The sequence below is a fragment of the Anguilla rostrata genome, chromosome 4 (genome assembly GCF_018555375.3).
Source record: "Anguilla rostrata isolate EN2019 chromosome 4, ASM1855537v3, whole genome shotgun sequence".
In the NCBI taxonomy this organism is placed as follows: Eukaryota; Metazoa; Chordata; class Actinopteri; order Anguilliformes; family Anguillidae; genus Anguilla; species Anguilla rostrata.
The window spans coordinates 24,109,193-24,136,030 of NC_057936.1; the positions used below are offsets into that span (position 1 = coordinate 24,109,193).

General features: G+C 46.0%; 1 protein-coding gene across 2 annotated transcripts; it reads left to right on the forward strand.

The window, feature by feature from the left end:
- Window positions 1-33: 33 nt before the first annotated feature.
- On the forward strand, window positions 34-26,200 carry LOC135252954 (AP-1 complex subunit mu-1). 2 transcript variants are annotated; one of them, XM_064331634.1, is made up of 12 exons: window positions 34-1,673; window positions 3,040-3,196; window positions 3,701-3,768; window positions 6,890-7,020; window positions 7,244-7,391; window positions 7,587-7,713; window positions 8,110-8,252; window positions 8,768-8,839; window positions 9,181-9,339; window positions 10,325-10,450; window positions 17,727-17,802; window positions 24,228-26,200. In XM_064331634.1, the coding sequence occupies exons 2-12, from the start codon at window positions 3,076-3,078 to the stop codon at window positions 24,248-24,250; spliced, it is 1,194 nt and encodes a 397-aa protein (XP_064187704.1). In that variant the 5' UTR covers window positions 34-1,673; window positions 3,040-3,075; the 3' UTR covers window positions 24,251-26,200. The 2 variants fall into 2 exon arrangements, with proteins under 2 accessions (XP_064187704.1, XP_064187703.1); XM_064331633.1 differs by lacking the exon at window positions 34-1,673 and adding an exon at window positions 1,680-1,896.
- Window positions 26,201-26,838: the final 638 nt, after the last annotated feature.

A 26,838-nucleotide genomic window follows, 5' to 3' on the forward strand; every position in this document is an offset into this window, starting at 1 on the left:
ACAATTGCAATCCCAGTATTTATATATTTTTTCTTAATTGCTTTTTGGGTTTAGAGAGATTATTTACCCTCTCAAGCCAAATTATGTCAGGAATAGCTGTAGCTGTGCAAGCTATGAAGAGTCAAATTCCCATGTTCAGATTGTGCTATATTGCAGACGATTACATTAGAAGTAGTAACACATTTTTGAATCAAATGAGAGCGTGAAGTTCATAGGCTCTAAATTAGGTTGTTGAACATGTGTTTAATTTCTTTCAAATCTTTTCTTTAAACTTATTAACATGATGCTGGTTTGGCTCGTTATCATTAGTTTTGTCTTTGAATTCTTCATTATTTTCCAAATTATTAGTTTTAGTGGCCAGGTGTCCACACACTCACCAAATAGATTGATTTACCTCAGTCTTTAATTTTATAAGTTAAAATAATATACCTCTTTTTTTGTAATTTTTTGCAATATAGCACAATATGAATATGGGGGTTTTATTTTTCATTGTATATGTAGCTATTTCTAACATAATGTGTTTTAAGAGGGTAAATAATCCATCTGAACATTAAAAGCACTTTTTTTGAACAAAAATTAACACCTTGTTATAATTCTGGGACTGAAATTGCGGTTGGAACGAAAACCAGCATATATACCAGTGGTACACAACTCTAGTCCTGGTTTTTGTTCCAACCAATTACCTTAGTTTTTTTTGACAGCTCTATAAACTAGGCTGGTTAACTCCTGGACTTGAGCACAGTAAACGTTTTAGGATACGCTTGCAGCTGTAGCTGGTGCTTATGCAATTTTCAGATCAAGATATGATTGAGCTAATTGAATAATTAAGAAGAGAAGTTGGCACAAAATCCTGAAACGAATCAGCCCTTGTTGTGCACCCCTGATATATACATAGGAAGGCCCCAGGAACAAGTTTGGGAACCACTGCTCTAGTTGATCAGCGAGAGATTGAGTCAAGTGGACTAGGATATAATGCTAGGTTATTTCTGCAACCTAGAGTCTTACATATGTGTATGTTCATGTTAAAGTATATGTGTGGACCACTTATTTTTTTAATTTTGCGTCTTGTCCAGTCTCTGTTGTAACCCCCTTAAATTTTTGGTGACCACACACTAGCACACATTTGTTGAGGTGTGCAGCCAGCATCTGGATTCACAGTCCACCAGCTGAGCTACATTGGAGGGTCAGGGAAGACTGGTCACAGGAGCCTAATCACCAATAGAAGTGGCATGTGAGCAGAGGCAGGGTTTAGGTTGCTTACCAAAAAGAAAGGTCTGTTCCTCAGATGGTGAAGTTATGACCAATAATGTATTTTCCCATAGGATGCTTCATTTGTGGTCAGCAATGTTGCAATCCAGATTTAATAGAGGCTGTACGATCAACCCCTTCAGTCTGCGCAGGTACTTCAGTTGGCACTTGGAAATCTTTTAATTTTAATCCAGATTGTATAATGTGTGGATAGGGAAATTGTCAGAAATTAATCTCATGTTGTCAGTAAGAATTTTGATGACACGCCCCAGTAATAAAATCCTGAGCCTACTCGTGCAGCGTGTAAAGTTTGGTGATTCGTGAGCAATTGCATATTGACTGCAAAAGGATAGGCCTTGAAACACAATTTAAGAGGAACCTCGCTGTTTACCGGAAAAAGATGTCGTGCTGGAGTCCCTCTTCCGGTACGTGTCAGTGCACGCGCACGGAATTGTCGCCGCTTTCTCTCATTCTGTCGGCTACGTCTGCTTCTGTCGTGGATGTATTGAAGTAGCCGAACAGCTACATGGAAGCACTTTTTAGATTTAGTTGAAAATTATTCCACAACAGTGTAGCCTTATTTTTGGTAGTGAAAAGACAAACAGAATGTCAGCAAGTGCGGTGTATGTTTTGGATCTAAAGGGCAAGGTAAGAAAACGGGAAGAAAACATCTGGGGTGTTTTGTGGGGTTCGTAAAGCTGCAATATTAGCCTAGCTAGGTAGTTATGTGGTTGGTGGCAGGTGTGGAAATATTATTAGCTATTCGTATAGGTAGTTAATTTTGCACATATGTATATATACTGTGCGTTATAAATAAGCTAGGTAGCCGTTAGCGTCAAACAAATCCATGTCATATGGTTGATTGGAGGTTTCCGTATGTCAGTTAGCTAACTAGCTAGCTAACGTGCAGTATGGGATTTGTCATTCATCCTGTGGGGGTTTATTATGATACGTCACCTCTGGCTGACGAACTTCAATGGACGGCTGTGAAGGATATAGTACAGTAAAGTGTTTTTTAATTGAAATGATGGAGATTCACCATACGCTAAAAATAAGACGCTTAGGGTTCAGGGTTACATGTTTTTAGCGATCAACTGTGTACGAATCTGATGTTTAGATAAAATAAATAACGCTAAATAAAAATGGGAAGGAAAAAGGGGGAGACACGGGAGTCCGAACAGAGAGAATTAATGATGCCTGGCTCTGATTTGCCTTGCAGAATGCATGCCCTTTTTCTCGCTGTGGGCGTATTAGTAGTTCTGGTAACTGCTTATACCCTGAACTTGGATAATTACCCATAGGAAACACAAGTGTGCCATTGCAGATTTCAGGCTGTGCCAAGCAAAAAGCCTTTTTTTTCAACCTTTAAATATGAAACATTAGATTCTAGCCCACTTTAGTGGAATGATGGACTTCTGTGAAAGACAGTGCTATTTCAAGCAACGCTTTCGTGCACAGGTTCAACCAGGAGATGTACCAGGGCCCTTCTTTTTCTGTGTGAAGACCCTCCTCATAAGGTGTACTGGAAGCAGACATAGAACGAGGAGGACTGTTGCTGAAAACGAGGAGATTTGTAATATCACAATAGAGCTTACTCAGTTTTCGCTTTCGTGAGAATCATAATTAAAACAAATTTAAAAAAAACTTTGTTAAGAGTTGGTCTTTCGAGATACTGCAAACCTGGCAATCAACAGCATACCTGTGAAACCGCACTGCAGGTTTAATGAGTGGTACGAAAATGCCAGAAGATTATAAGATATTAATTATCACGGTTTTCTTCACCTTCAACAGGTCCTCATCTGCCGTAACTACAGAGGAGATGTGGATATGTCCGAGATTGAGCACTTCATGCCCATTCTTATGGACAAGGAGGAAGAGGGTACCTTGTCTCCCATCTTGGCCCATGGAGGAGTACGCTTCATGTGGATCAAGCACAACAACTTGTACCGTATCCTTCCAGTGGCTTCTCAAACATGAGTGGGATCTCAGTTACTCCGGCTTTCTAACTCAGACAACAAGAGGTCACATATTTCAAATGAAACTATGTGTCATTTTTGCATGAAGTTTACTGTGCAGCACTTGACTGTATATTAGTGGCATCTGGCAGCACACGCCTTGGATGAGAGCACATTTGTGTCTTTGCTCTACAAAATATAAACTTAGAACAGACCGACTAATACAGCATTCCGAATTGGGAGGGGAAAATAGCTTTAAGAAAAATATAGCTGCTATGAGCCTAGGGAGCTTTTTATTTGGTCCTGTAAGGGTAAAGAGATGAGTTAGTTGAACCCATTTGTTTGTTGATGCTTTAATCTCTGCTTTGGTCATCATCAGTGCTTATGAGTCTTAACTATAATGAAGCCTAAAATCAACCATTGAGATTTTACAAAAAAAGTGTGGCTTGATTAAAATTAATCAATTCAGCTATTTCATTTAACGTATCTTCCGTCAGTTGTTGCTACATCCAAGAAAAATGCTTGCGTCTCCTTGGTTTTCTCTTTCCTGTACAAGATAATCCAGGTGTGTATTATTTTCATATTTACATGACTCTATAAGGTTTACCTGTTGGTAATCTTCTTTAAATTAAGGGCTCAGATCATGTCATGCTGTTGATTTATTATATGTGGATGGCTTCTTGAAAAGGAATAATTTGCAGAATCATTTGCATATTTTTTCATTTGTAGAAACTGGTATTGGAGAGAATAGTTGGTGTTCGTACCTTTAGTGGCAATCACATGCCATCTCGCATTGGAGTTATCTTATTTAAACCGCAGACCCACTGGTATATATGAGCATAGGTGGATTTGATCATAAATTGCAAACATTTAAATAAGTGTAAACATGCACCCCACATGTATTTGATCTGATGAACTCAACATTAGATACAATCATTTAAAAAATGTAAAAATATGGAAAATATAGGAGCTCTCCAGCTCTGAAATTAGATTTTTTTTTTTTTTTTTGTCTTTTGACTGCTAATTATCTGAACCCAGGTGGAGGTAAGGAAACATGGTAACACAACCAGCATTTAGGCAGTATTGATCAGTGTGGTATAGGTTTATCAGAGGGGTAATGACATTTAAAAATTTTGGCAAATCATCAGCATGTATAGTTTGTTCGATGTGAAAGGTGTTACGAGCGGGTTGTGGAAAGAATTATGAAGAAGCGCCATTCCACTGTGAGATTTAGGAGTCAGTGAAAGATGTGCCAGCTGGTGGTGGAACAGGTCATAAAGCTGCTGTTACAAATACTGATAAATGCACACTTAATAAAAGTAGTCACCTAATGTATACAAAACCTGGAAGTTGGCTGAAAAGGTCTTGGAAATGACATAAGTAATGCAAACCAGATTGAGTACCTGTTTATCAATCTCTGTCAAATGTGGAGACTACTACTATTTGAACGTTAAAGTGAAGCTGATATCTGGGTCCGTGGAGCAGACAAACTCAGTAGCTGTCACGATGCACACAAGCTGATTGCACCTGAAATGCAAGAAGCCCATCTTCATTCTCCTTAAAGAAAGAGTATAATGAGCAGTACCTGCAAGCAGAGCTGTGAAGCATTTTTAGTCCACGGACAGAAAAGAAGGAAGGAGTGGGTTACCTGCAGTATGTGGAATGCTATATAAACCAGACACAAAATCCCAAAAGCTTTTGGATTTATAACATACAACAAGGCACCACAAGGGCCAATAGCTTCTTATTTTGGAGTGGGTAAGTGAGGCTACACAAATTATCCACCAAAACAAACACAGCATGTATCTGGTATCTGCTGCTGGAATATAAGCACAGAACTAAATGAAAATTGGGGTATCTGCTCATCTTTGAAAAACAGAGGTACTTATTGGCAACAGAACAGGGAAAAGAAATGCTGGACAGATGCCCTGAGATGCTGGAGAGGATATAAAAGGAAGATGCCCTACGTACTTTGAGCTAGCGATATGAAAGAGGACTAAATAGGTTCTCAACAGCCAGGACAGTCTAACTATAGAGAAGGACTCCTTACCTGGACAACTCAATGGGGACTAGCCTGAAATATGGGAGCTGGATCACACTGAGCTCAGAGCAAAAGACTGTATTAATGAACAGGGGAGATGTCTGTGACTCTTCCTCAGAGTGAAATGGCAAATCAAAATGCTGTTTTTTCTTCTTCCTTATTTCGGGCTAGTCCCTGTGAAGTTGTCCTTCTCTGTAAAAAAATGTGATATCAGATCCTCATAGCAAGCAGCACAGAAACCTCAGCAAATGAGGAAGCTGTTGGCCAGGACCAGCAAAAAGCGTAATTGTTCAAGGAAATCCCTAAACTCTATCTACCCGCCTTATGGAGCTCTGTCTGAAGAGAGGAATGCAAAAAAAAAAAAGACTCAGCTGGAATGCTTTCTGAGGGGTCCTACTTTAATACCTGACAGGCATTCCCAGGAAAAGCCAAGTAGCTTTTTTTTTTTTGTGGAGTTCATATGTTCATTCACATTGTAGAGCATGCCACTTTTCTGAGTGACAACCACAAAATTGTCCTAAATGTGTGTTGACATTTTCAAACATGTTTTTCAAATTTTAGCTCTGGACCATGAGTTTCAGCAGTGCAAATTAAGAGACCCTTTTTTAAAAACAAAAAAAAAAGAAGAACCACAAAGGCCTAGACACAAAATACTGAAAAACACAATACAACCAAAATCGTGGCATTAATCATCTCCCCATTGGCAGTGTGAGTAGAAGCAGCCCATGTTCTCACTAAACACAGAAACGTTCAGCCCTGGCCCAGAAGTCAATGAAAGGATGAATTATCTCAGTGCAAGTTGTAGCCAGATCACAAGGACATCAATCAGGGTGATTAATCTGAAGGCAGACTGCTGTGAAAGCTGGCCTGGCCTGAGCTGAGCTGAGGGGGAAAACCCCCTCTTTTGAGAAAATTCTGAAATGGATACCGTGCCTAACATGCTAGAGGTATAAGAGTTTGTAAGAATGCAGCCACAAACAGAACGGCTCTCTGAAAATAAATCAAAGAAGTGTAAACTGGGACATTCACAGCTTTTCAGTATCCCCTCCTCAGTTTCCTTTTCAGTCATTTTTGTATTTGGCAGGCTGTATTTTTAACAAAAGAGAAGGTGGAAAAACACTTAGGTGCTGAAAAAAAGATGTAGATTTATTGGGTGTACAACGCACCAGGCGAATGACTATCTGTGGAGCAAGAAAGGCTGCCGTCCTGCTGTCTGTTTGCTCTTGTAGGCTTGATCGATTACACAATGTGGCGGTTTCTCCAGTGCTGCCTGAGGAAGCGAGTTCGTTTCTCAAAACGCGTTGGCAGCGCATATAAGGCTGTGCAGTAGCCTTCTTTGCTCCACAGATAGTCATTTGCCTTGTACTTTGTCAGCCCAATAAATCCAAGTAATCTTTTCAGCACATATGCGTTTTCCCATCTTCTCTTTTGTTTGTTGAAATTCATGGTAAGTAAAGGAAATCTAGGATCCTGGAACTACGGGCCTTAAGCATATTGTTGTTTTATCTAGTATAGACAAGCTTGTAGTCTGTCTTTATGGAGGGACAGGGTAAGGGAGCCACACAGAATGAAAGACTGGTGTGTAGAAGGCTTGGGTTTGGAGTGCTCACGGTCCTTTGCTGTTTTTTTGGTTTTTTTTGAACAGGTGTTCTCTGAGTACTTCAAGGAGCTGGAGGAGGAGAGCATCCGGGACAACTTTGTCATCATCTACGAGCTGATGGACGAGCTGATGGACTTTGGCTATCCCCAGACCACAGACAGCAAGATCCTGCAGGAGTGAGTTTCCTCTCCCGTCTTATGAATACGCGTCTGTCGCGACCGCGGACCTCCTCGGGTCAGCGCCGAATCGGTCGCAGGCTTCCTCCGCGCCGGACGCTGGATTTGTTATGACTGCGCGCGCTTGGCTCACGGCTGGGGCTCGTCGCTGGAGCGCGTGGCTGCAGACAGTTCCTTTCATTGTTGTCTCGTCACCTCCTCCGGTTTGTGCTCGTGTCTTCAGGTACATCACTCAAGAAGGGCACAAGCTTGACACCGGGGCCCCCCGCCCCCCCGCTACAGTAACCAATGCCGTGTCCTGGAGGTCGGAGGGCATCAAGTACAGGAAAAACGAAGTCTTCCTGGACGTCATCGAGTCGGTCAATCTCCTGGTAGGAAGCAGTGTCCGAACGTTGCCACTGTCTTTATTTATGCCCTAGCATTCTCTCCCTTCCGCTCCTGTGTTTTTTTTTTAAATGGAGATTAAATATCTCAGTTAATCACATGTCCAGCGTGCTGGCTGAGATTTCAGAATCAGAACACCTCTCTTCTCGGCACTTTGACCCGTCCCTTCCCTCTGTGTGTAGGTGAGCGCCAACGGGAACGTGCTGCGCAGCGAGATCGTGGGCTCCATAAAGATGCGCGTGTTCCTGTCGGGAATGCCCGAACTCCGGCTGGGCCTGAACGACAAGGTTCTGTTCGAGAACACCGGCCGTGAGTTCCTCAGAACCGCCTCATGAACGTTCCGTGAACGTTTGCCCGGATCAAAATGGATTTGACCTCGGGAAGGAGGGGGGGGGGGTTTTCACGAAGCAGAATTACCAAATTAGCTGGATAACTGCCCTGAGTAAAACCCAGAACGGCTCTTTTTACTTCAGTCCATGTTCAAGATTTGGGAGGGTTCCGGGTTTTACTCAGCGCAATTATCCAGCTAACTCAGGAAACAGGACCCAGGTCTGCTGCTGTGTGTTTTGTTCAGTTTGTAGAAGCAGCAGTCCGGATAATAGCAATCGTATCCATTTCTTAGCCCATTGTGCGTGCGTGGGAGAGCGTCCTTTTGCGCAGACATGAGCGCACTGCACTGATACCGTTTCCTTCTCGTCTCCACAGGAGGGAAGAGCAAGTCTGTGGAGCTGGAGGACGTGAAGTTCCACCAGTGCGTGCGTCTGTCCCGTTTCGAGAACGACCGCACCATCTCCTTCATTCCACCAGATGGAGAGTTTGAGCTCATGTCCTACCGTCTCAACACACATGTATGTACAATGATGAGCACTAGGAGGAAAAAAAATTAATTATTGATCATAGCTGATTTTTATAACATTTTCAGCTTATGATCTCCATGCGCTGTATAGTGGTGGGGGAAACTGACCACAGCCACCTGTCTGATGAATGGCTGCCATTTTGTGCCAGAGCGCTCACTTACACATCAGCTGCGGTTGGGAGGGTATCAGCCATTTTTTCCCTGTACACTCTGAACATATCAGCTGAGGTGGCGATGGTGGCAGCCATTTTGTCCCCGTGTGTTGTCCACACGTCAGCTGAGGTGGCAACAGTGGCAGCCATTTTTGTCCCTGTGCATTGTCCACACGTCAGCTGAGGTGGCGACAGTGGCAGCCATTTTGCCCATGTGCATTGTCCACACATCAGCTGAGGTGGAGACAGTGGCAGCCATTTTGTCCTCCTTACACTCTCCACACATCAGTTGAGGTGGGGAAGGAGGGATGGAATTTATAATCATTATTGTTTTGTGCGAATCTACCTTTGACAGGTGAAGCCATTGATCTGGATCGAGTCTGTGATCGAGAAGCACTCGCATAGCCGAATCGAGTATATGATCAAGGTAACTGTTCATTTTTCCTGCTTTTCTCCATCTGACAGATAAGTAATATTTACTTGTACTGCTATGCAACTCATCTCTCAAGTCTACCGCCAATGATTCAACTGCCTCTGCCTACAAAGTGCAGTCACATATGGTGTTTGACTTTCTGCATTACAGCAGCTCCATTCACATGTTGTTATATACCGCAGTACAAAGGCAACAAGTCTTGTTTATTGCGCTAAACCAAACAGGATTTGCTTCAAACAGAGGGCCGAAGTTCCGCTGCGGTTTGCTGCGCGCGCTCTCCGCGTCGCCTTCTCAAACGAGCGCCTGCCTCGCGCCGCTCTCTCTCCCTCCCTCAGGCCAAGAGCCAGTTCAAACGGAGGTCGACGGCCAACAACGTGGAGATCCACATTCCGGTCCCCACCGACGCAGACTCGCCCAAGTTCAAGACCACGGTGGGCAGCGTGAAGTGGATACCTGAGAACAGCGAGATCGTCTGGTCCATCAAATCCTTCCCGGTGAGCAGATAGCCGCCCCCAGGCGGCATCGCTGCGTGGGCAGGAAGCACAGCTTGAGGCGCTGCTTCAGTGGGATTTATTATACGCTGAGGTGAACTTTCTACACTGAGGGTAAAAATGCTACGCGTGGTATGTTTGGCTTGGACGAAGGGGCCTTTTTGCTTGTTAGTGTTGCGAAAGCTGCCTCTGGGCTGTTTATTTGCGGCGGAATTTTCCGGAATTCGAAAGGAGCTGGCGTACCTGCAGGAGGGCGCCTGTGTCTCATCACGCTCCCACACACCTGCCAAGAGCAGCCCACTTCTGCCTTGCGCGCTATCTCGGCACTCTCTGGCCAAACAGACTCCTGCTATTTGGGGCATCTCTTGTGCCAAACGAGCATTAAGGACCTGTTCAGCTCGGCGAGGCCACGTCAGGGTGCGCAAAATGGGGAGCTGCCTGTCATGCAGTTGGGTTTCTCTCCAGTGTCTCCTGGTGAAGGCAGTAGAAGGTTCTCACAGCCTCAGGACCCCATGGGCACATTCAGGGGTAGGGTGGCCACAGTTACCTGGGTTACCAGGTTCCTCCCTACAACATGGTCACCCACAGGTCAGCAGTAGTTTTTAGGACCTACGTTTTATTTTCTTCCTCTGACTAACTTAATTTAGTCACACAGACACTTTTCTCACATATCTAATGGACCAAACATCTCTGCTTTGTAAGTTGAGGGTCATTTGTTCAATGTAACTGTATATATATATATATGTTTGGTTTTTTGGCATGTCTGTGGACTTATGTATTGAATTTGAACACAGATTTTTTTTTTAGCTATAGGTATTTATTCACTTTGAATTTAGGTGTATTGACTTACTAATCACATATATATATATATTTGCTTTTGCAGTTTGTAATGTGGCATAAGAGAATTTGTCATTGACGTCTTTGTCTGAAACAGTAGTCACTCGGGTATTTGAGCCACAGGCTTGAAGAGCTTTTTTTATCTCCTCAGGGTGGAAAGGAGTACCTGATGCGGGCGCACTTTGGGCTGCCGAGCGTGGAGGCCGAGGACAAGGAAGGAAAACCTCCCATCAGCGTGAAGTTTGAAATCCCTTACTTCACTACCTCTGGAATCCAGGTGAGGACTGTGATTCCTAACTCAGCCAGCAGGGGGCTGTATTCCACCACAACATGAGCTTGGAAGGAAGACTAACAGTAGAGGGCACTGTTGTGCCACTGATTATGACATCAGGCTCTCAAAGTCTTAAGCACCAGAGATGTCTCATGAGGAATGACTCAAAATCAAGAGCATTGTCTATTTTCTTGAATTTTAGCTGTATTCTAATGCTACTTGAAGGTAGATGAATGCCAATCAAATCTGTACATGCTCCTGACTATAAAGCCTGATTTATACTTTTGACATTTAAAAAAATTTATACTTTACCATTTTGACTAGTGCTGCGCGACAAAAATGAAAGTATCGCACAACGTTTTGCATTTATTCTTCGGCAAAGGGCTGTGGAGAGGGTTGTGTTGTCTATGGTAACGAGGCGGCAAACTTCTGATGATCTGTGAAAACATTGCGACGCCCAGTGAAATTACAGAGAAATAGGGGAAGAATTAATTTTATATCTACCTTTGTTTAAAAAATGATGCAAACAGAAACTACAAGGCAGTCTGTCACTCAGATAATCCAAAAATAATAACGTTTCCATGACAATCAATTTCGGTGTTCCATCTGGCTGTCCAGTCAACGCTGCGTGACAAAGTAAGTTCTGCGACATAACTATAATTCTAGAGTTACAACACTTTTTTCCTTTGAAAATACATCATTTTTGTCATGCGACACTTGCTGCAAGGGTCGTGCGACAAAGTATGAATCAGGCTTAAGCATTCATGTGTTGCTGGAAAGAAATCTAATTCACCATTTTTTAGAAATCCGTGTTGAAGACTAGACGGGTGGTTTGAGATGGAAGCAGTCTGCAGTTGTGCGGTTGTCATGGCACCAGCATGGTGCCGTTTTGGAGGGAATGTGGCATCTCCTCCAGTGGTTTGAAAGTGGCTGCCTGTGACTGAGAGACAGTGGGAAGTACAGAGCTCCGGGCTGGGGGGGCATGGCGGGGATGTCTCTCTGTCGCCACATTAGGCTCCAGGGAGCTGCAATCGGCCCTGCCATCTGCCACCAGGGAAACGAGGCCCTGAAAGAAAGAATAAAAGGAAAGTCCTTTCATTATGCCGGAGCTCGGGCTCCCTGCATCATTGTTTCCTAATTTCCTGGTTCCTTATCAAAGTTCACCTCCGAACGTCAACGGCAGCCCCCAGGCAGAGTGCTGGAGTTGGGGTGGCCCTCTCCGTCAGAGCAGTGTGCTTTACCAAAGTGCGTAAAACTCTACAGCAGGGCGGCCCAGCCCTGTTCCAGCAGAGCTGCCCTCCTTTTGGCTTTCACTCCCAGTTCTAATTGTGACACACCACTAATTAGCAGCTCAACTTAATCTCGAGCTGTTGAACGAGGTGTGCTGTGTTAGGGTTGGAGTGAAAACCTACAGGACGGTAGGGTTGGCCACCCTGCTCAAGAGCGTATCAAACTAGACCAACACTGTGAGAGTAGCTCAGCTACAGCACGTCATCAGCGAGTCTTAGTTTCATTTGAGCCTCTTCTCAGCAAAGTTAATAAAATGTCCACATTTCATTTTGACCATGCTCTCACTTGACAGCCTTTTAAATCTCCCTGAATGCCGGGCCACTCTTGAAGAAATGTACAATACTTCTGCTGTGGGTTTGGGCTGATCTCTTCTGTGGAATATTAGGATCCTTGCTTGCCACAAGACTGTAAACCGCCATTTCATTAGTCGCTGCCCTGTCACCCTGGCCAACAGTTGTTCAGATCGAACAGAACAAATTGTTCATGAACTGCTCTAACCCTCTCTTTTGAAGTGTTCTAAGATGACTCTGTAAGCTTAGAGTTCAGCGTTTTTTTTTCTAGATAATATGATAATTATGTTCTCAGTGCCACTGAAATATGTGGAACAGGTGGTGCCGCACGGACGTGTGAGAGCCGATTGAGTCGGGCGGATGGGGCTTCCTGCTCGGTGACATTTTATGGGCCCTCGTTCGTTCATCGGGCCCCTCCGCCCCGCATTACCCCGGCCCTTCCGCCGAATATTAGGCATCCCACGCGGAACTGAAACTCAGGGAAATCGCATTAGGCCGAATTTCTCTGCAAATGAGGAAGTTTTTGGCAAGAATTGAAAAATATATGTTTATTTTTTTTTTTTTTGTAATCGAATGGAGCATCTGAGGCGGAGTGGCCATTTCCCCTTCACCTCGTGGCGCTGCTGGAGAACACGCCCACCTGCCAGGGTCACCCGAGGGCCGCCGGGCGCCGGGCGTCCAGCTCCGCCGTGACCTTTGACCCCCGCGACACGCGCAGAGGGTGTTCCCCTGCTCTTCCGCTCTGACGAAGCCCCGCGTGGCGAGACGTGTGTCCACGCTCGTCCGAACTTGAAGACGAGTTGCTTCCACTCAGCAGGCGCAGACCTATTTCTCTTTCAGCGAACGCGGGCGCGGAAAAAACACAGCGCTTCCACTTCTGCCGCGGTCGAAGCGGGTCCGATAAGAGAGCCCGCCCTGGCAGAGCCCGGCCCGGCGCCCGCGCGCGTCGTTGGTGTTCCAGATAACCCTGGCGTCTCTGCGGTCTCCGCGCCACAGTTTCTCTGTTCCCAATTAGAGCGCGTCTCAGGGGCCCGGCGCCTGCACTCATTACAGGGAGCGGGTCCAGAAGGTCAGGCCGCCGGCCCTGCGCATGCGCCGCCGGGTTTCGAATGCCCTATGAAATGAGGAAGGCAGTGTGGAGGGGGGGCACGCAGCGCACGCAGCGCACGGTCAGCCCCGTAATTAGACGTGGCTGCATATCAAAGCGTATCAAAGTTGTATTTTATCGCACCGCTAAATGCAGCAGTAGGTCTGCGTGGAGGATGTAAAGTACAAGCCCCCAAGCGCCGAGCCGCTCTCTGTTTTTTATCTGCGTAAAAAGGGAAGTTGTGTTTAGGGGCGATTATGGCGGTGTAGAATAAGGGGCTGGGTGGGTTTTTATGGAGGGTGCAGGAGGAGGGGAAGCCACATCAGACTCTGCGTACCCCCGGCTGCCGTGTAATCAGGCCCAGTTTGCAGCCTGCGCCGCATGCCGTTTCCATGGGGACGGCTTTGAACCATGTGACCCGTAGCTGCGGCACAGCACATGCCAAAGGCCGATGATACCGTACTGCATATTGCAGCTTTAGCATTTAGCGGAGACTGGAGTCTGACCGGTCGGTTAGACAGGTCTTTCTGCATGTGCTGCATAAACACTTCTGTCTGTTGAGGGCCACAAAAAAGCAGTGAGTTGCGGAGTTTCATTTGAAGCTTTGTTGTCCCTGTTGCAATTTTGGATCCGATTTTAATGCGAGTGAAAAAGATCTCGTCTTATAAAGAGACAGGATCACACCCCGCATCTCCAGGTATTAAAAGCCCTGCCAACGAGTCAAGCTGAAACCTGAAAAACTGCAGTAAACTTTTAGTCTCTTGGTTGTGTTGACAGCTTTTTGGACGGTCGTCAGCGCAGGCGTTTGAAGTTCGTCTTCGTGTTTCGTTCTGAGATGCCAAATCGAGGAGATTTATTTTTGAAATGACAAAGTCATTACTTGACTATCAAACGTCTGCGAAACTTCGAATTCCGCCCTGTGCGAGAGACCGAGAACAAAATGACACAAAAAAAAAACAAATTCTTGAAATGTGCTGCTCTGCCCTGTGCAGCGAGCGGTGGGCGTGGCCCGAGACCAGACGCCCGCTGTGTTCTTCATCACCTCGGCTGGCATCATCGTCTTTGTTGGGGTGGGAGGAGAGAGAGAGAGAGAGACAGGGCTGGCGGGAGCACGGGACCGAAGGCGGTGACAAATACAGTAAAGGCGCTGCACTGTACTGATATAGCGCCTGCTCTGCTTTTAGCTGCGAGCCCTGTGACTCAGGCCCAAGCTGTGCAGGGCCGGCCCGACTGAAGCGGAGCGGCCGGCCTGTCATGTCGGTCCAGGAGAAACAAGCCGCGCTGTAATCAGGGAGCTGGAGAAGCGAGCAGTGGGAGTGTGGAGCTATTCTAGGCCACACTGTCCTGCTGAACCTGCCTCACTGTCCTCACTTAACACCGAAAACTAAAAAAAACACACATTTCATGTTCGCAGACGTCTGTAACCCTGTGGGTGCACGTAACCTTTGGCTCCGCCTAGTTATGTGCATAGTGGCACAAAGTTAGTGCATCTTGTTTCTATTTTACATGATGTGTTTTTGTTTGGTAAAGTGCTTAGAAACCGCAGTAGTGCAACAGTCCCATACAACACCCACGGTGCTTGTTCTGTTTCAGTACCTTGTGTGCTGTAAACACTTTTGTACTAAACGTGATCTAAATGTACATTTCCGTAATGTATTTCAGTGAAAAAGGAGGGGAATCCATAGAACCTTGAAAAGCCGGAATTGCATTGTTGCGTAAATTACATTCAGTGCATTGCAGGTGTGGCGCTAGCACAGAACCGCTTGTGCTAACGTTGACCTGCGTATGCTATTGAAGTCGTCCATCAATATTAGCGAATGTTTCGTGAGTATTGGTGGTTATTCATACTCCCGCTGGAACAGGAGTATGAACGTGGGGAGCAGATTGGCGGTTGAGTGTGTGTGAGTGAGGTAGGAGGTGACCCCAGAGCGACCTCGAGCTGCACGGATTCGGGACAGGCGTGGGGACCTGAGGGAGCCGCGCCCCGTGGGGAGGGAGCGCCCAGTTCGGGCTCCGAGATGGCAGGGGTGCCCCATCGCCGGCGTGGGAGGCCGTGGGAGCGGCGTCCCTTCTTTAGACGCCGCTCGGGTGACGCTGGTGGGCGTAGCCGCGGCGGCGAGCATGCCCTCTCAGTTTAATTCGGTCGCGAATACCAAATTTAAACGTCGTGTTGCTTTTTATAAACTACAGATTCTGTGAGGTTTTTTCCCGATAGGCTTAAAAAAAAAAAAAATTTTTTTTTTTTTTTTTTAAAACCTATGATTTTTTTGGGTACATTTTAAAGTATGTATTTCTATCCAGTGTGTTGAATCACTGATTGACGACTCCCCCCCCCCCCCCCCCATCCTGAAAGAAAAATGGAGCAGATGTTGGTTTTTCTTCTTCTCGAAGGAGCGCGCTGTGACGTCCCTGCTCTTGCAATACCGCGCAGTTTTGTGTTTCTTGGAAGCGGACGGAACAGTGTTGTGAAACCGGGCAAGCACTCCCGCGTGCGGGGGAGGGGAGGGGTGGTGGGAGCGGGGGGGGGGGGGGGGGTCGAGGGAGCGGGGCTCCCAGCTGCTCCGGCAGTCTTCATCGGGACAGGGGAAGAGGCCAGACGCCTCCGCGCTCCTCTCCACGAGGAGCCCCATTCATCGTCCCAGCGCATAATTGAGGGCGAGTTATGATCGATCGTCCCCCCCAGGAGGGAGGCTGCACTCCCCAGTGTGAAATCCAGACTTTCCATATGGTGTGGATAACGCATGCAGCAGTGATGTGAATCGCGTTGGGCTGTGGTGTACCAGAGTCAAGTTCACATTGTCAGATCTCAATTAACTGTAACTGTGATTAACTGGTTTGTGCCGTTTTCTTATTTATTTTTCTTTTTTGAGTCCTTTTTTTAAGTTAAGTCCTTCTGGTTCACAGGAATTTCTGGGGATATATGCGTAAGAAACCTCTACTGTCTGACGAATCATTTGCTGTCGCCTTAATAACAGTTGATGAACAGGAAGTAAGGATATGCCCATCAGGGAGACAAGGCCGACCCTGGCCAGATTAGCAACATTTAAGATAAATTCACAGTTGACTGTGATTCATACTTTTGTAGTCAAATGTCACATTGTTGCTAAGCAACACTCAGTCTTTAGGGTACGTGAATGGCGAGAGAAATGGTGCATGTACAGGAGATTACTGTTTTGCATTAATTTCATTTCTATCTGATGAAGCACCAGTGGCAGTGCAGACTGTTATATTGAACATGAGCAGCAGTTAGTTCACAGCAATGTCATCATTTTTCACTTTGCCATTTATTTAACATTTGTGTATTGGTACATTTCAAATGACCAGCTGTTTTGACAATCTGCAATTGTGTCATGTCAGTAGATAATCAGCTCTACTTTCCCATTGCATAATTCTCTCATCCTACTTAAGATCATACATTAAGGTGTTACACACATTGTAAGGTAATAGCTTTTAGTGGTAATACCCTAACAGCGTTGAGTTGATGCCCTTGTTTGGGTGCAGAACTTCTTGGATAAACCATAGTGTATGTGTACTGTTTCTCCTTAGCAGGTGACAATGTAGCAGTAAAAAACTTGCTGATCGCTGAAGAAAGGTGTCTGTGTTTCTATCAGGGTTCGCATCACACGGAACTAGTGTGTGAACACCTTGTACTTCCTCACACTGAAAAGAACCGATGAGGAACTTAGTTGAATCCCAGTAAGAACGCACAAGGAATTTGGATTCATTGTTGACATTTTGTTGCATTATTGCATTCAAGTGGTTTCCCCTTGAGTCCCTTGTTAAGTAATGCATTTAAACCATTGTGTTTGCTGTAACATCTTGCCCTCAAATTCGAACTCTCATTTATCTGCCTTCGCTGGAATTTACTTGGTATTTTCTACATTCAGTTGAGCAAAATTATGCAACGTAGTGTCCTGGGCACCAGCTAGTAATTTCACAATGAGGAAAAATGTATGAAATGTTACACTAGAGCAGAAAGTGCCGGTTCCCTAATTTATATTAATAGACCCAGTTTCTTAACCACTTCTTCATATGTTTTTTGTTTTTCTCTTAAACGTGTGAAAATTCTCATGGTCCCCTAACTTTCACTCAAAATGGGTTTTTTTCTCCCCCATTTGTCAGCATGCACAGTATTGCCTAAGACTTGGCATTGCACATTCAGCTGCAAAACAGCACATCTGAATTGCGGGATATTGTCCCTGCTGAAATTAAAGCACATCTAAAATAAGGAAGATCATTCCTACTTAAATAAAGCGCATCTAAAATAAGGAATACTGTACCTGCTCAAATAAAGTGCATCTAAAATAATCAATACTGTACCTGCTCAAATAAAGTGCATCTAAAATAATCAATACTGTACCTGCTCAAATAAAGTGCATCTAAAATAAGCACGATCATTCCTACTAAAATAAAGCACATCTAAAATGATGAATACTGCCACTGCTAAAATATAGCACTTCTCAGTGTCTGCAGTACACACACTGATTATGCAAACTGTTTGACTTGGTCGGCTGAAATGACTCAGTGAATTGAGTGAACGGTTGCTATTAATTAGTCATCCTGAGTAAGATCTGTTGTGTGGAAAAGTCAGTGAGATGCTCTGTTGTGTCCACAGGTGCGCTACCTGAAGATCATTGAGAAAAGTGGATATCAGGCCTTGCCATGGGTTCGATACATCACTCAGAACGGAGGTAAGAGTGCACTCACTCACCATGGTCAAAGATGTCCAGGTATTCCCAAAGCCTACTGATGCCCACCTCTTCTGAGACGAGGAAAGGGGTTCTCTTTTAAAATAACATAAAATTTAAAATACTTCTTCGACTAGATTGTGGGTGTTTATCTGTAGTGGTCCAGTTCAACTCTGTATACTCAGCTGAAGGCTTTCTCATTTGCTTTATGTACCTGGCTCAGTGTCTTTGTTTGAAAAGATTTGGGATGGGATGAAGACCCATAAGGCCACAGAACAGGAGCGGGCCAATCGGTGACCGTCATGCGTTTAGTGTGACCTCATCCAGCTGACCTTCATTGTGTACACATGCGGGGCCGCTGGCATTAAAGGTCTGCTGGAGGAGACCGATGAACGTGTTAGCTGTGTGTTAGATCTCTCAGCAGCGAAGAGCCCAGCCCTGTCCCGTCCTGTCCTTATGGGGTGTCTGCGCAGACGGGCCCAGCCTGTCCTTATGGGGCGTCTGCGCAGTCGGGCCCAGCTTGTCCTTATGGGGCGTCTGCGCAGACGGGCCCGCTGCTATGGGCGTCTGCGCAGTCAGGCCCAGCTGTCTATGGGGCGCTGCGCAGCGAGCCAGCCTGTCCATGGGGCGTCTGCCAAATGGCCATCCTATGGGCGCTGCGCAAATGAGCCCAGCCTGTCCTTATGGGGCGTCTGCGCAGTCGGGCCCAGCCTTTCCTTATGGGGTGTCTGTGCAGACGAGCCCTACCTGTCCTCATGGGCCGTATGCGCAGACGAGCCCAGCCTGTCCTTATGGGCCGTCTGCGCAGATGAGCCCAGGCTGGGCCTGTCCTTATGGGCCGTCTGCGCAGACGAGCCCAGCCTGTCCTCATGGGCCATATGCGCAGCGAGCCCAGGCTGGGCCTGTCCTTATGGGCCGTCTGCGCAGATGAGCCCAGCGGCTTGTCTTATGGGCCGCTGGCAGACGAGCCAGCCTGTCCTCGGCGTCTGCGCAGATGAGCCAGGCTGGCTTGTCTATGGGCCGTCTGCGCAGACGAGCCCAGCCTGTCCTCATGGGCAGTCTGCGCAGATGAGCCACTGGTGTCTATGGCTGGGAGAGCCCAGCCTGTCCTCATGGGCAGTCTGCGCAGATGAGCCCAGGCTGGGCTTGTCCTTATGGGCCGTCTGCGCAGACGAGCCCAGCCTGTCCTCATGGGCAGTCTGCGCAGATGGCCCAGGCTCGGGGAGCTGGGGGCTCCTGATTGAGAGGAAGGAAGCAGCCAGGCTGTGCCGTTGTTCTTGGCCGCTGCCGGCCAGCTGTCGGAGCGCACTGAACAAACGGCCGCTCTGTGAGTTATGTGGCTCAATACAAAAATGTGAACCCCGCAGACGGGGCCAATGTATTAATTACTTATGCTATCAACAATAGGAAAGTGTGCATCTGGGAAGAAGCCTTCTTGACAGGAAGTTTGTTTTTATTCTTCCCAAACGGGGGGTTGAATCTCTGGTCTGAGGAATCACTTGTCTGTTTGTGGTCCTGGGTCTGAACCCCTGTCCCACAGGCAGAACACAGTACTAGTTCACTCTGCATTACTGTTTTGATGCAATACATTTGTTCAGTTACATGAGAATCTCTTAGTTAATTAGGGTGAGGTGTCATGTAACCCTTATTGCGACAAATGTTTTGTTACACAGTGCACAGTACAAATACATTAGATTTGATAGTGGCATAATCTTCCATCCTGATGAGAGTTAAAATTCTTCGGAACCACTGATATTTCTGTGTGGCAGGGTGGTGCAACATAACACTTGTCTTGTCCTAATCTTTAATGACACTATGCAACAAAAAAACTGAAGAAGAAGAAAACGAATTGCACTGTGTAGCAGGCGATGGTGAGGAAATGGCCTGCTGGTTCAAACAACTGCCGCTAGGCCCAGCTCTGTGATCTCTGTAAGCGATCTGGGTTTGATGAGCTGCAGCCAGCGCATATCAGTTTAAATGATGAACGCTATTTTAACTGTGAGTTTGTTTAGAAGACTTTCATCATTAAAGAATCAGAATGAGACGCCTTCCCTGTATGTTTCCGTTCTCTGCAAAGTCAGATCAGCAAAAGAATAAATGAATAAATGAGTAAAAAGGCACGTTGAATTCTTTAAGGAATATTCTGCAACTTTGACATCGATGTTATCTTTTGTATGTATGCGTGCGTGTGTGAGTGAGGGGGGCACAGGGGGAGTCGGGGCGGGGCGCTCGTGACCCGGCGGGTGGAGAGGAGGACCGGCTGGAGAGCTCGGTCCGTGCCAGCGGCTCTGAACCGCGCCGTTCGGGGGTTAGCGCGCGACTAATGCGCGGAGCTCCGGAGCGATTCCAGCAGCGTCCTCCAGCCGTTTGCGCTACCTTTTCATCGGCGAACTACTCTGAGCTCGCCGAACTTCTCGAGAGCGGTAAAGGAACGCGCGGCCGTGGGCGCAAGCCAGTTCCCTGCGTTAGAAGCGCTAACTGCGGCCGGGAGGAAAACCGAAAATAATTGTCGTTTGATCCCGATCGGGATCGGCCCGTTGCGCAACCGCGTTAAGACGCGCCGGTTGCAACAGCGAAAAGGTTTGTTTACTCGGATAACACCGTTACGCCGTCTTTACCCCTCGCTCTGCGGTCGGTTCTGTTTTCCACTGGCGCTTTTAAGCACAGACGGCTTTGTTTCATGCAGCCCTGCAGTCGCTCGTAGCTTTGCGGTTCAAGCACTGCTGCATGTGCGTCTCTGCGGATGCGCCATTTGACTGACTTCTGTAACTTGCACAATAAGCCAGTGCAATCAAAGAAAGACATATTGGTAATGTCAGATTTCATATTTGTTGAAGGAAATTGGGAAAGAAATGAGTGCAGGTGTGTGAGGCGGTTGTTTCATTGTTGCCACAGGGAATTCTTAAATGGATCGAATAATGTGATGGCGGCAGTAGTCCTTGATTATGCTTTATTAAGATTAATGACATTTTCTGGCTATGCATGATGTTGGACATCACAACACAATAATTACAATAACTTCAATAATTAGACGTCAACATGATGACGGAACTGCATGCATTTCAGAGGCAGGTTTAGTTTTTGTGACATGGAGATAAAAATTGTATGCATTCCAGTCATCTACCTAACATGGAGTTGGTCTGAGTGTGGCTCTGTTTTATTGTCTACTGGTTCATGTTCAGAGAGCCGCAATGGATGCCATATTCTAGATAGTTTTTTTGCGCTCAGCTTAATATTTAGTAACTAAAATGGCCACTGTGGCCTACATGTCAGCGACGCAGGGAAAGAGTAATTTGATGCAGTTGAGCCACTGGGCATGATAGCGGCCCGAGTAGACAGTAGGCCGGAGCGCCAGGACGTGGGAATGGGGGGGGGGGGGTTGTGGGGCGTGGCTGGGATACGGGGCTGAGTGACGCCACCCTGGCGGCCCTGTGGTTTCTCCGCGCTTCTCTGGCACTTCGCTGCGGACGGCGAGAATCTGATGGCGCGCCACGTCCTATGACAGCGGCAGGACCTCCAGAGCAGAGTCAGCACATCCCCTCAGCCCTCAGCCAATGCCGTGCTCCGAAGGGGGACCCCCTGCCTGGCCGGGGGGGAAGGGGGGTGGGGTAAAGGGGGGTTAGGGCTAAATTAGAGACCTCCCCGGAGTGTGCAGTTAAGGCTTCTCAACACTACCTACCAATTACCGCATCTCAAATCCAGAGACGTTGGTCGCTTTATTTTACCCTTTAATGTTCACGTCTCTCAAGCCGTATAGGAAACGGGCGTGCGTTTGAAGGGCTGGATGATGGTATTCTTAAAGCGTTTCATTTTCCCATCCGGAAAGAAGAGGCATCTGGACCCGTTGTCTCTTTGTAGTTTCCTCTAAATGCAGAGGCAACGCCAGCCCGCTCACCTGAAGAGAGATCAGTCGCACATTTAAGTTCCTGACATAGTTCACTCGGCTGTAGAGGATATGAGAGAATGATTCCGCTTTGATAATGACCACGTAATTAAAACGCATCAATTGTAGTTTATAGTCAATTATAACTTGCAGTATTAGTGTTGTGGTTGAGCTAAACTTTAGTTCTCACTTACTTTTATTCTATCAACGGCGGTAAGATTGTCGTAGGTCTCTTGCGTTATGAGTTGCTCACAAATGCACGTCAAACTGAGAAGAAACCCTTGGAGAGTGAATAGTGGTAATAAAGCAATGGAGGAGGGGAGATTTATGTGCTTTGTGATCGTACTTGCGGTTCATTTGTAAGTACTGTTAAAAAAAAATCTCACCACTAAGTACATTTCAAAATATTTATTCACATATTTAAGATATTATTAAGCCCTCTGAGAATTATTCTGCTGAGGGATATTAACTATTGTTCCAAGTTCTTCTCGTGTCTCCTAGCAACTACCAAACACTGTTCCACTATAGGCTTTGCACTTAATTGTTCTTAATGCGGATATGATTTAAAGGCAAATGAAAACCAGACTTTTTTTGGGGGGCTCAGGAGGTTGACATTTTCGTCATTTGCAGTCAAACCATTCCCCGCTGCTCTGTTTCCATAACAACCTCCTTTAATGATTACTTATATTGTTATTATTACGTTATTGCTGCATGTGGGTGGTAGACGCCGAAGCCGAAGTGTGATTTTGGAAAGGCTTTCCACCGAACGGGCGTTACCGCGCCCGAGCCTTGGTTTCGGCGTGACCGTGACGCACCGGACGACGGCTCGCGCTTTGGGCGCTTCTCCGAGCGAGGCTGGATTCAGGGCTCACCTCCACTCACGCCCCTGAGATCCCAGAGCAGATAGCGCCGCAGAACTGGCTTTCCCCCCCGAAGAACAGGAACTCAACACAGCTGTTTTGCTTCCATCGTAAATTTGTGTATTTAAGATGTTTACTTGTAACCCCCTACTTCCAGGCACAGCACCAGAAAATTTAACACAGACCTCTGAGCACAAGCGCAGTCGCTGGGCGCAGGAAGGACGAGGAAATGTAGCGGCACACGCAGTCGCTTTCTCGCACGTTCAAGTAAAAATGTAACGGCACGTGCAGTGCTGGTCTTGGAGTTTCTGTAATGTTACACACAGTCCCGGAGCAAGCATGGCTTTAGCCTTTCTGCCACCTTAGGCTAGATTGCGGATCGTTGGAGGGGGTGTTAGAGATAGTGATTTGGGACCCATTTGGCACACCCCCTAGACAGATGGTGTTCGGTGTGACTGCCTGTATCGCCTGTGCCTGTAACCGGCCCTATTCTCGATGGAGTTTCAGCTTAACGTCACATCACACAAAGTAGTGAATGTAACACATCATCACAGTCCTGCACTGTTAAGCTACTGTGGCATCCCATAAAGTCCCAGTCTTGCAGGTTTAAGAAAGTTATACTGATGCACAGACCTGTTCTGCTGTGTCTGTCGTCGTATTTAGGCTATGCTCTGTGTGTTTTGCTCCCAGGGGGGCATCCCATTGTGGTTGTGCCCTGGGGGGGAGGCCATGAAATCACATGCCTGTGTGTGGTTAAGAAGCCTCAAATGTAAAGCAGCATAGGCCAGCATTCTGCACTGTTTGCCCTCTATGCTTCAGTGAGCAGGCCACCTGCTTCCCCAGGGGACTGAATACTGCACTCCCCAGCAGGCCGAGCCCTGGACCTGGTTTCACTGCCGGCTGGGATTTGTAGTTCTGAAGAAACGGTACTTCACCTGTGCACTATGCTGAGGGCTGATTACACAGCTGACACAGGCCCTGATACTGCCTGATACTCACTGGCTCTTATCATTTCATTTTTGATTTCCTGGATTTGTAACTTGAGATGAAGTGTGATTGTGCAAACTAAGGGTTATGGAATGTCCTATTTGTGAAGTTATTCCTACCTGTTATAGTTTCTGATAATATGATGTGTTATTGTTGCATTTTCCTCTGATATAATTTGAGTTCCATAGTTTTCATTGCTTGGTGGGCTCTATGTGCATGACCTTTTTGTCCACCCTTGCAGGAATTGAGCAATAATTAAGCAATCTGCCAAATTAAATACAAGGAAGACTGTGACAGGGTAGAGTTTTTACACATTTCTTTAAAAAGAGGATGCAGAACTGGAACAGATCTATGTGGTTTGTCACATTAACACACCGTGAAAGAGGCGTTGTCTCTAGATGCTTAATGCATTACTCTCAATGGCTGCTTTACCAACTTGTATTCTTCCTCTTTGTCGTTTTAACGGCCATCACGTGACATGAACATTTGAGCAGAATGTCAGACTGTTTCATGCCAGATCCAAGCTGAAATCTCCATTAGGAAAATTGCCTCTATATTACAGATGACTTCCCATTGTTCCATTTTACAGTCTTGCTGATAACGGAAGAATGGTTGAGCTGACTCCCTTTTTTTCCATGTTCTCTCCCATTCTTTCCGTTTAATGAACGATAATGAATAATTTCCTTTCTATTTTTCAGATTACCAGCTGAGAACCCAATAGAAGAAGCTTCAGGAGCAGCTGGATGGCATCATTTTCTGCCTCTGATGTAAATTTGCAAGAAGTGTTTGTCGTGTTTGAGTCACGGACCTCCCAGCATATTTTGCAGTTGGGTCTGTTTTTATTTTTATTCATTTCATACCGATAGCGATGCGGAATGAACCTCAAAAGTTTCACTTATAACTGTCTTTAGATCAGAATTTCCTGCAGTGCTTTCAAAATGAAACCTGCTTTAAAAATGTTGCCACTTTTGCCGTTTGACAGGGGAAAACCCTGAAGAACGAAAAGGATGCCAATTGGGACATTTCTTCCCCCCCGTCATTTCATTCATCTTTCAGAAGGTCTTTTAGAAAATGCTTTGAGGTCATGCATATCATTTTGCAGTCCCCACTCTGTGTGGTGGCGGTTATTTTATGTATGGTACAGTATCCTAATAGGTCAGCTTACGGTGGACGTAGACGTTATGTAACTCCGAATATAGCAGTGTTATTAGAAGTCTGTACGTGTAGACACACAGTGCATTCTTCATGTCTCCATTTCATTATACTGTATTAGGTACCCTTGTCCTTCAGTAATATCTCTAGAGTTACCAACGTACATTTAAGGCCAATAACTCTTCTGAAGTGTTCTTCTGACAAAGTTTTTAAAGCACTGTTTAACAAACTTCTCTGTGGCAGTTGTGAAGCGGAAGTAGTCTTACGATAAATTCTGTTTGGTCGCTTTCAGTGTGGTAGGAAATTCAATGCAAGTGAGGATGTAAGTGTGAACGCACAAAGACTACATGTCCTCTAATCTTGTTTAGATGGTGCTCTACTTGCAGATCTGTTCTTACAGACACAAACGACTTGCCGAAGGACAGTTTAACGGGTTGGGTGAATTTGCATGAAGAAATGCCCATTATGTGAAGTTCAGATTGGAAGTTCTTCTCACAGAACGTGTGGAGAAGTCTCTGTGGTCTTTGGGTCAGAAAGTCAGGATGGAACTCCCATTCATGCTGCTCTTTAACCAATCCACATTTCACCACCTCTGTGTTTAAGATGCTATTTGCCATCATTTCCTTTTTTACTCAATGTATGTTTTTTGTTTTGTTTGTTTGTTTGTTTTAGATTTGTCTGTTGTAAAATCAGTGTTACTGGGCTTAGTCCAAATATTTTGCATTGTGTGTGTGCAGAACCATTGCATTACAAATGGATCTAGATTTAATAACAACCATTTAGAGGCTGCCCATGTTGTCCTGTGTGCAAAAGTGGCAGCATTTTAGACAATTGAAATGTTTTTCTTTCCTCATTTTGTTTGGTTTTTTTTGGAGGGGTTTTTGGGTTTCATTATTTTATAAAGTCTTCATATGGACCCAACTGCTGTATTCCAGCTAATTAGCTGACACTCTCATTTATATATTCTTGGGCAGATACGTTCATTTCGGAAATCCACCAAAAAAAACAAAAAAACTTTTCTTTAAAATTGAACATGTTGATCCCACACGTTGCATCGGGCTGGTGTTGTCACAAGGGCCACTGAAGCATGAGTTTGGTTCAGCTTGGTCTTGGCTGTACCAAGTAATGTGTTAGTACAGAGAGAAGTAGCATCTTGAAATAAGCTGCCAAAACATGTCTGTGTTTAGATAGAACGCAATACTGAATAGAAGGGAAAACACCCACAGATACTTTAAAAGAGCGAGCAGTCTCTCTCTGTGGTATCCATTTTAATCTTCGCGAAAACAGAGGCCCATGTTTGCTTGTATGTGGCCTGTACTCCACATTTGTTGCTTAAGCCATTATTAATGTAGTTCTTAGTGAATAATTGTAGGAGGCAAAGAGGAAAATCCCTTTGGTCTCCAGGAGCAGCGATGTTACTTATTAGCCTCTACCTTCTTGATCATTGTCAAAGTCTCTATTAAATGCCAACCATCTGTTTGGAAATATGTGTTTCATTAAAGTAGTTTTCTGGTAAAAACTGCTAGTTTTCTGTTTTGTTCACTTGTCACAAAGCAAGTGCACCGATGAGGAAATCTCAGCTGGCAGATTAGTGGCCTGCTCACCCGTGCATAGCTGACCCGACATAACCTGTTCCCCCAGCAGAATTTTCATTTACAGTTTATTGCACTGGAGAGGGGGGGGTCAGCTTCAGCCAGGCCAATGCAGATTTTTCTGGGACTCGCCGCGGATCCTGTCAGCGCTGATGCTTCCACGCGGGGGCCTAAAAGTATTCCTCGAGCGGCGGTGCGAGCGGCAGGTTCGTGAGCGAGGAAGTGACGACGGCGCGGTTCGGGCCGGGCCGACGCTGTGAAAGTGGCGCTGAATGGGGGGAAGACGACCGCCGAGCCGCTTCCTGCAGCGGGCCCGCCGCTCTGCCCTTCAAGGCTATTTTAGGCCCAGAACTCTGTGACCGGCGCAGTTCTCCTTGGGCCCCGTGATGTCACCCTCGCCGTTTGGGAAAGGTTCCTGGGAATGCTGAGGAGGAAGTGATTCAAAGTGGGGGAACAGGCGTCACGCTGCGATGGCGCTCCCTGACTCAGCCAGGTTCCTGAGAATAGTCGTTCAAAGGAGCCCTCATTGTTCTGACGTCTTAGGTTAGGAAATCTTCCTCACAGT

Bases quoted from the DNA above. Each gene is read 5' to 3' on its own strand.
- LOC135252954 (XM_064331633.1), top strand. From the start codon at position 1,855: ATGTCAGCAAGTGCGGTGTATGTTTTGGATCTAAAGGGCAAG. The intron at 3,769-6,889 runs GTGTGTATTATT...TTTTTTGAACAG, and splicing joins TCCTGTACAAGATAATCCAG to GTGTTCTCTGAGTACTTCAA. The intron at 10,451-17,726 runs GTGAGGACTGTG...TTGTGTCCACAG, and splicing joins TCACTACCTCTGGAATCCAG to GTGCGCTACCTGAAGATCAT.